An 8,689-nucleotide genomic window follows, 5' to 3' on the forward strand; every position below is an offset into this window, starting at 1 on the left:
TATGTTGGGATTGGAGCGATACGAGGGGGTGGGTGACATGAGGCAGGAGACCCTTTGTTCCCCGCCGCAGGCCAGGGTACAAGCACACGGAAGTGGGTCAGCCCTGCCCCATTGCCCCGACCACGCCCCCGCGCACGGGGGCGGGAGACTGCGGACTGGGAACATTCCGGCCAATCAGCACGCCCGGCGCCAGTGCTGGGGAGGGGCGGGGCCCGAATTTGCCCCGCCCCAACTCATGAATATGAGGCGCAGCCGCAGTTTCAGAAGCCTCGGATTGGCTTACGAGGTTCAAGGGGCCGGTTGGGGGGGGCGGGGCCCGGCGGCAGCATATATCAGACCGGGCACGGGGCGCCCCCCCCCTCACTCGCGCGTTAGGAGGCTCGGGTCGGTGTGGTGTGCCGTCTTCCCGCTCGCGTCAGGGACCTGCCCGACTCAGCGGTGAGGGCCCTGGCGGCACCGACTCCGAGGGGCCCGGGCGGTGGGCGGCCTGAGACGCCCAGGCGAAGCGGGGCCGCGGCGGCACGCCCCTGGGAGGGGGCGGGCCCGGGGTGGAGTCCGTCCCGCCGGCGGCGAGGGGCAGCGGGAGACCGGGTCCTGCGTTGGCCTGAGGGCGTTTCCCCTGAGACCCGGGTCCCCGGCTTGGCGGGCCCTGCTCAAAATGGCGGCCGCGAGCTCTAGGCTGCGCCAGCGAAATGGCGGGAGTTCCGAGTGCCCGGATGGAGTGGCGCAGGGCGTGCGCGTGGCGCATGCGCCGGGGCTGAGTAGGGGGCGGGGCTACGGGGCGCGTGGAGGCCGGTCCCGGGCTGTGGGGCCGGGGCGGCGCGCACCCCGTGGCTCCCGCTCCACGAGCCTCTATTTTCCTCTTCCCATGTGGTAGCACATTTTAAAGGACGCCAGGCCGGGCGCGCTCAGTGTGTGTGTGAGGCGACAGCCCCTGGCGCGGCCTATGAGTCCCGCTCCTCGTTTCTGGACCTTTGGGCAGTGGTCGTCCCCAGCCAATAAATGCTTTGTCCAAGTCGACATGCCCCGCCCCTCTAAGTAGTCGCGTTCCCTGAAAGCCAGGTTTCTCGTCACAGCCGAGACTCCGCCCCAGAACGGGGCGGCCTCCAAGACGGCACCCTCGGGGCGTGGTACAGTGATCGAAAGCACCTTCCAGTCCGGCCCCTCAGTCGGCAGACAGGCAGTGGCCAGGGTGGGAATTCGCCCCCTTCCCGCGGCGCGGGGCGCGGCCGAGCGCCGCCCAGCCCCGCTCGGTGGGCGGGAAGCCCCGCCCGCTGCGCGCTCAGTGCGGCCGGTGGGTGGAGCTGGCCCCGAGGCGGCGGGCCGCGGCCGGGTGTGGGGCCGCCGAGCCGAGGGGGCCGGGGAGCTCCCGGAGGGCGGGTCGGCGGTGCGCGAGAGGAAAGGGAGCCGCGAGCGACGCTTTGAAAGGTTCTGGTTGTGCCGCAGGCCGCCATGGCGTCGGATGAAGGCAAACTTTTCGTGGGCGGGCTCAGTTTTGACACCAATGAGCAGTCGCTGGAGCAGGTCTTCTCGAAGTACGGACAGATCTCGGAAGGTAAGCGGGCTGAGCGGCGGGCTGCTGGCCCCGCCTGTGCCTGCTGGGCTCTGACCAGGTCTTCTCTCCTGTCCAGTGGTGGTGGTGAAAGACAGGGAGACCCAGCGATCGCGAGGCTTTGGCTTTGTCACCTTTGAGAATATCGATGATGCCAAGGACGCCATGATGGCCATGAATGGGAAGGTGAGGGCTGGCCTGTGCGGGTCCACGGGCCGAGTGGGAGTGCTGTTTCCTAAGGTGCCAGGCACAGGGGTTGACTGCGCTACCCTCTGCTCTCCAGTCTGTGGATGGGCGGCAGATCCGAGTTGACCAGGCCGGCAAGTCATCTGACAACCGATCCCGAGGGTACCGAGGTGGCTCTACTGGAGGCCGGGGCTTCTTCCGTGGGGGCCGGGGCCGGGGCCGTGGGTTCTCCAGAGGTGAGTGCGGCAGTGCGGGGGCCCAGTGGAGTGCGGCTGGTGTGAGCGGTGCTAATCCTCTTTTTGGTTCTGTTTGTCTTCTACAGGGGGAGGGGACAGAGGCTATGGGGGTGGCCGGTTTGAGTCCCGGAGTGGGGGCTACGGAGGCTCCAGAGACTACTACAGCAGGTGAGGAGGTGCAGAGCCTGGCTGGGCTTAAGGGAGGCTGTTGAGGGTTGGTCCTGGGGAGGGTGCTCCCCACGTGGCATGGCAAAAGCTGGCAGGCTGGTAGACAGGAGAGGCGAGAAGTGGCAGAAGCAGGAGTGGAAGGAGTGCTCAGATCATGGAAGTGGGAGGCCCAGGGAGTATGGCTGGTAGCAGGGGTTTTTTGTTTTTGTTTTGTTTTTCATTTTTCTTATGCTAGTGATGGAACCCAGAGCAAGGCAAGCGCTAACCTCAGCCCTGAGATGGCAATTTTTGACAATAACCAAGTTTGCTCTGCTTCTCCTACCATGGGCAGCTGGTTTGGGAGCTGGAGCTCTATCGGTATAGGCTTGAGCTTAAGTAGTCCAGGTGTCCTTTAGCACCCATGTATCTCTTCCCCACAGTCGGAGTCAAGGTGGTGGCTACGGTGACCGGAGCTCAGGCGGTTCCTACAGAGACAGCTATGACAGTTACGGTAAGTCTCGCTCCAAGGGTGCCACACTCTGTGACTGTGGTGGGAGCTCAGTAAACCCTGGCGCCCTCCAACTTAGGCTCCATGCTCAGACCTTGTCACTCTGCTTGCCCGTAAGGAACAAGTCTGTCCTTTCAGCTGTTTCTACTGTAGAACGCAAAAACCAGTCAGTGACCAAAGGAAAGGGAGTGTGAGGGAGCCGCCGGTGCAGTCCAGCATAGGTGCATGTGTGCCACTGCGGTCTCCCTCCCCTGGCTGTGGGGGGTGGTTGCTCCCGAGGCCCTCCGGTCTGGATGGGAGTGGATGCTGCATCTTGCTGCGTGCTTCAGCGCCTTTACACTGTGCCTGCTTCTTGTCCTCAGCTACACACAACGAGTAAAAATCCTTCCTGCTCAAGATCGTCCTTCCAATGGCTGTGTATTTAAAGATTTGGGGAGCTTCGCTGAATCGTTAATGTGTAGTGAACACACCTCCTTGTATGCCCACTTTTGTAGTCATTTCAGTTCTGATCTTGTCAACCCAGCCTGACTGCTTCTGACCCCCAAGATGGCCTCATTACTAGACTTTTCTTTTTTAAGGAAGCGCTGTCCGTTTTTAAAGGTTTTAAAAACGTTTTGAAAAGCACTTCAGATTTTATTTTTTACCATGAGCCATGGGTTTTTAAAAAACACTTGCAGGGGTTGTGTGGTTTTTGTTTTTGCAGTGCTGGGGTTGGAACCCAGAGCCTCATGCATGCAAGGCAAGTGCTCTACCACTGAGCCACACCCCGGCCCTGTTGTGTGGGTTGTTGGTTACTGTTTTTTTTGGTTTTGGATTTTTTTGGTTGTGTTGCTTTTTTTGTTTTTAGTGGGGTCACCTGGCGAAGTTGGGTGCCCCATCACTTCTCTGAGATCACGTGGACTCTGACTCCGCTCTCTTGTCGGAAGCTGAGCAAGCTGTGGCTTTTCCAACTCTGTAACGTTTCTGAGTGTAGCCTGATAGGACACTGCTCTGGGCGGCTGCACAGGCTGCCCTGGAGCCCCCCGCCTGCACGCTCATCTGTGCTGTGTGCGCCCCACGGTAGAGGTGCAGACGTCCCTGCAGAGGTTCTTGAAGATGTTTATTTATATTGTCCTTTTTTACTGGAAGACGTATGCATACTCCATCGATGTTGTATTTGCAGTGGCTAAGGAATTCTTGTACGCAGTTTTCTTTGGCTTTACGAAGCTGATTAAAAGACCGTGTGAAACGAACCTTGCTCTGACAATTTCCCTTTCATTGCACAACACACGCTGTGCTGCGGCTCTCGCAGTCAGACCTGAGCAAGCACAGAGCAGCTGGAGCACAGCGCATAGGTCTGCGGGCCCTAGCTGAGGCCTGAAGGGAGCTAGAGGAGGAAGGCAGGGTAAAATGACCCAGTCGGGCCTTGTGGACAGCTGAAAGCCACCTCCCGTTAGGAGAGCCAGGTGGGTGACGGGAGGAGCAGCTCAGCCTGCAGAGCGCCCTGGTGCCTCTGGTGATGGCAGCCGCTGGAGGGCTCGATGGGGCGGGCACCTGAGCAGGGACAGCCAGCGCTTGGACACCTGACCGGACAGCCTTAGCCTAGCAGCAGGGCAGAGAGGGACAGCGCAGTGCCCTGACCACAGACTGGGCTGGTTAGCTAGCTCTGCCTGCCTCACGAGTTCTGAGCGTTCTCTGCTAGCCTATGAAGCTGCAGCCCTCGGAGGACAGACGTTGTGCGCCCACAGAACCTCCGAGACCAGCGGCTCCCTGGGCTAGCGCGCAGTGCACTAGCCTGTACTGAGGTAACGCGTCCGCGGTCCGCCTCCCTCCTAGAGCTCGAGTCCCGCACCACCGGGGACGGTTCCGTGGACTGCTTTTGGTTTTCCTTTTTTATTTTCAAGTCAAGCTAGAACTAAAGTCAGGCCTGGTCGTCGGCCCCTGCCCTCTGCGGCCAGCTGGGGCCTCGGGCGGGCCAGGCCCCGGAGCGCCCTGCCGTGCGGACAGCCGGCAGCCTGTCCAGACTCCGCAGCTGCCGCCCTAGACCCCCGAGCCCGCGCCGGACTCTGAGCGGCTCGGCGCTGTCTGGAGAGGCAAAGGCCGGCCCGGTAGGGGCCGCCTGGGGCCCGCGGCCGAGGTTGCAGGGCGGCCGGGAGGGGCAGCAGCCCTGCCCAGGGACGCGGCTGTAACGCTCCTTTGCTTTGGCAGGGTGAAGGCGGCCCGCATGGACGCAGCAGCGATGACCTCGGGTCGCCGCCAGGAAGGCCACACCAGAAGGACAGCGAGACCAGCTGCCTGCCTCCCGGCTCGTCGCCGTAAGTGCCCCAGAGCCGGCCGGGGGCTGCCCGCGGGTCTCGCGGAACGGAGCTTCGCCGCGAGCCATGGTCGGTGCAGCAGCAAGAGCCGGGCGGCCGGCGGGGCTGGCGCGGCGGGGCGCACGGTCTGAATAAAGGGCGTGTGTCACCCAGAAAGCGCGTGTCTGCTTCGGGGTGCGGCGCGGGAGCGGCGGGAGGCCGGGGGCGGGGCGGGGCGGGGACGTGGGCTGACCGGCGCGGGGCACTGTGGGTAACGTGGCCGTCTGAAGGGGACTTCCGATCGGGTGCCCCGCCCCCCGCCGGCTATAGGCCGGCACCGCCCACGCGCGTCTGAGTGGCAGCCTTAAGCAGAGGCGGGGCACCGCTTCCGCCGGGCCATGGGGCCGCGCGTGCCGCCGGCGCTTTTGCTGCTGCTGCCGGCGCTGCTTTGCTGGGCTGAGGACGCTGCGCCGTCTCAGCCCGCGCCCTCGCCCTCGCCGCAGCCCGCCACGACGAACGGGAGCCAGCCGGACGAGCCACACAACAGAACGCATGCGTGGGTTCCGGGCGCGCAGGGCTCGGCGCTACTGCGCTCCTTCTACGTGCTCACGGGCCTCTGTGGCCTGGCGGCGCTCTACTTCCTCATCCGGGCATTCAGGTTCGTCAGGCGGAAGTTGTTGCCGCTGCCCTTCCGAAGCCAATTGGCACGTGTCACGTGTGGGGGCGGGGCCGTGCTGCCACGTGGCTCCCCCACAGCGAGTAGCGGGTTTTGGTAGTTTTCACCAGCGAGGGGTAGTATGGGGTGGTGCTGCTTTTTAGGCGGATGGCATGGACGGTCCCTCCTTCCCTGGAGGACACCAAGAGATTGCTTCTCTGCTCTCATGCGTATGGCAGCCACGAGTGTCCTGTCCTATTTTCCGGTACTGCTCTTAGCACTGCATAGAGACTCTCCAGGCCCCCAGGGACCCGTTGCCTGGTGTTCGCCTGCTACAACTGGCCTCTGACCTTGTTGATCGGAGTCTGGTCAAGCCCTCTGCGGCCCTTTGGGTCCTCTGCTCTCCCCACCCCTGTGTAGGACTTGTGCGTTGGAGCCTGCCCCTTCATTCTGGGTTCTCCTGATTGACTTCCCCTAGAAAGGTGAGAAGCGCCTGTCCTTCCCCGTGGCCCTCGTCTCTGTTGTGCCTCTGGGGCACTCTGGAGCCGATCTCTGGAAGGGCCCTCATCACATCGGTGGTGATGTCCCTTCTGATCATCATCCAAGCACAGTCTTGTAGTTCTTGGTGGAGAGCCTTCACCTCCTGACTCCGTCGCGTATGCCCGTTCACTATATCTGTTTCTCCGTTTCTCTGGTATGGCCACCGGCAGGCAGGCAGGGGCTTGGGCCCACAGGGCTTGGGCACTGGTGGACTCTTAACTCTGCTCCGGGACTCTCTGTCACTAAACTGGGAGCCGGAACATCGTCATTTTCTTGTGGTCTTGGCACAGGGGAAGTGGGGGTGAGCTGAGGAATGTGTTCACTTGCTGTTGCTGCAGGGACAGTTTTTATTTTCCCCTTAGGGAGGATTGAACGCAGGTGTACTTTACAAGAGAGCTACCCCCAGCCCTTTTTAAAGTTTTGAGACAGTGTCAGTTGCTCAGCTACGCTGGAACTTGGAATTCTCCTACCTCAGTTGGGATGACAAGCGTGTGCTACCACATCCAGCCGTAGGAAAGCGTTTAGTAATAATCCTCATGGCTTTTACAATGTGAAGGAAACAGACATGATTGGGCTGGATGCAGCAGGACTCTGGGGGTGGGAATGGGCACAACAGTGAGGGCCAGGGGCAGAGACGGAAAGAGCAGAGACAGCTACTGAGTGTGTCTGGACCATGTGCAGGTTGAAGAAACCACAACGGAGAAGGTATGGGCTCCTGGCCAACACCGAGGACCCCACCGAGATGGCCTCACTGGACAGTGGTGATGAGGAGACGGTCTTTGAGACAAGGAACCTGAGATGGTAGGGAAGTCCCCCTTTACCTCCAGATACCCCAGTTAAGGCCAAGCTGATCTGGAGACTTGAGAGAAATAGCAGGACTAGGGGGTGCAGGCAACCCATGGGGCCATTGATACAGTCACTGGGACATTGATGCTCAGGTCACCACCCCCTTGGGCAACCTCGCTTACTCTCCAGGTTTCCGTTTCCTTCTCTTTAAGATGGGAAAGAGGGTTGGGGATGTGGCTGGGTGGTAGCATACACCAGGCTCCCATTTCCAGCATGGCAAAAGTAAATAAATAAAGAGAGGTGGGGAGACTGCCACACTGACCATGGGCCCCACATTGATGAATAAGGTCAGCATTCAAGGTGGAGGGTTGTGGCAGGCTCATGGGCAGCATTTGACAGGACCAGTCTTGGAGATCCAGGCAGAGGGATCGTGGGGACAAAAGCCAGGGAGCCAGAAGAGAGTATTGCTTGCATGGGGGAGGGTGGGGCCTCAGCAGGTATTAGCATGGCTGCTATGGGGACCCCTCCTGCTGGAACTGGACAGACATGGAGGATTAGGAGACCAACGGGCAAAGCAACGTGGAGCATGATTCTGTTTTCAGATCCCCAGAAGGGAGGCAGACTTAAGCCTGGCAGCCCCTCTGCAGTGTCTTCTACCACCCCCTCTTGGAGGAACCCCTTCCAGCAAGGGGGCATTTGGGGAGGGTGCACCTGGTGGGCTGCCCTCCTTTGAGCACAGCCCACCTCACCTCCCTCTCTCTCTCGCCTTCCAGATGCTGAAGGGGGCAGGCGTTCTCCTGGGCCACAGGGGAAGGGCAAGAGACAGCCCAGCTCTGTCCTCAGGCTTTGGTGCCACCCAGCACTCTGGTCGGAGCCTGCGCAGCCTGTCCAAAGCCTGCTTGATCCCAACCTGGACAACAGGGCCTTACCTCCCCAGATGCTGCCTTAGCCTGGCAAAAGGAAGTATGTTGAAACCTGGGGGCCCCCAACCACCACCGGGGACTCTTGAAGTCCCCCAGCTTGACTTGTACCACACCCTACACCCTTCTTGCGTGGAGATGTGGCAGCCCTGTACTGAGGCCTGATGGGCAGATGGACTGAGGGATTGGTCTCAGAGCATGTTTGTGCTGGGCTGGGGACAATAAATGAGGCATTGCCTAATGTGTCTGGCGTCCACCCTGCCTTGACTCCAGGCCTCAGTGCCCAAGTGTGGTGGGTGAAGGATGGGGATCTCTGCTCCAGGATTCCCTTGGCTATGCCACCTATAGCCTGGGGGTCAAGAGCTATGCATCTCAATCTTCTAGCACCCTGGGGGAGTTCCAGAGGAGTCCTGGTGTGGTGGCTGAGCCGCCTGAGGCCCATGTGCGACTCCTCATCATGCCCCTGTATTCCCATCACCAGCTAAGGACAGGCAGAGTCCACCTCTATAGAGTCCAGGTCTCCTTAGAGATGAACCTGCCCCACTGGCTGAAGTCCTTTTCACCATGTGACGTGGGATTGCCACCAGGTGGCAGCCTTGTACTAACTGGCTGTCCCCTGGCTTTCCAGGAGCAGAGCTGTCCTTGGGAAGCAGGTCCTGTGGGGCTGTTTCTCTGAGCCCCCTCCTCATGTGCACGCACCACTGCAGCACAGAGGAGCATCCCCTGCCTTTCCCATCTGTTTGCCTGTCTGGTCCTTCTCTGCTCAGCCACCACCCCCAGGATGCTCTCCCTGACTGCACCACCAGCTTGTTCTGGTTCCTTGGATGGGCTCCTTCAGGGAAGGTTGGGAGGCCGCAGGGGAGGCCAGAGCACCAGGGAGTAGCTG

General features: G+C 61.0%; 2 protein-coding genes across 4 annotated transcripts; both read left to right on the plus strand.

The window, feature by feature from the left end:
- Nucleotides 1–298: 298 nt before the first annotated feature.
- Nucleotides 299–5,079, plus strand: CIRBP (cold inducible RNA binding protein). Of its 2 annotated transcripts, none has more exons than XM_081286317.1 (7): nt 299–438; nt 1,447–1,555; nt 1,632–1,738; nt 1,836–1,974; nt 2,061–2,142; nt 2,562–2,632; nt 4,817–5,079. In XM_081286317.1, the coding sequence occupies exons 2-7, from the start codon at nt 1,453–1,455 to the stop codon at nt 4,819–4,821; spliced, it is 507 nt and encodes a 168-aa protein (XP_081142443.1). In that variant the 5' UTR covers nt 299–438; nt 1,447–1,452; the 3' UTR covers nt 4,822–5,079. The 2 variants fall into 2 exon arrangements, with proteins under 2 accessions (XP_081142443.1, XP_081142442.1); XM_081286316.1 differs by lacking the exon at nt 4,817–5,079 and adding an exon at nt 2,992–3,861.
- Nucleotides 5,080–5,227: 148 nt separating this feature from the next.
- Nucleotides 5,228–8,046, plus strand: FAM174C (family with sequence similarity 174 member C; the record flags this gene model as incomplete). Of its 2 annotated transcripts, XM_081286319.1 has the most annotated exons (3): nt 5,228–5,560; nt 6,779–6,898; nt 7,657–8,046. In XM_081286319.1, coding segments are annotated over exons 1-3 (381 nt in total). In that variant the 5' UTR covers nt 5,228–5,300. The 2 variants fall into 2 exon arrangements, with proteins under 2 accessions (XP_081142445.1, XP_081142444.1); XM_081286318.1 differs by lacking the exon at nt 7,657–8,046 and having other exon boundaries at nt 6,779–6,902.
- Between the last annotated feature and the right edge of the window lie 643 nt (nt 8,047–8,689).

This window comes from Spermophilus citellus (assembly GCF_964194105.1).
Source record: "Spermophilus citellus genome assembly, chromosome: 3".
Taxonomy (NCBI): Eukaryota; Metazoa; Chordata; class Mammalia; order Rodentia; family Sciuridae; genus Spermophilus; species Spermophilus citellus.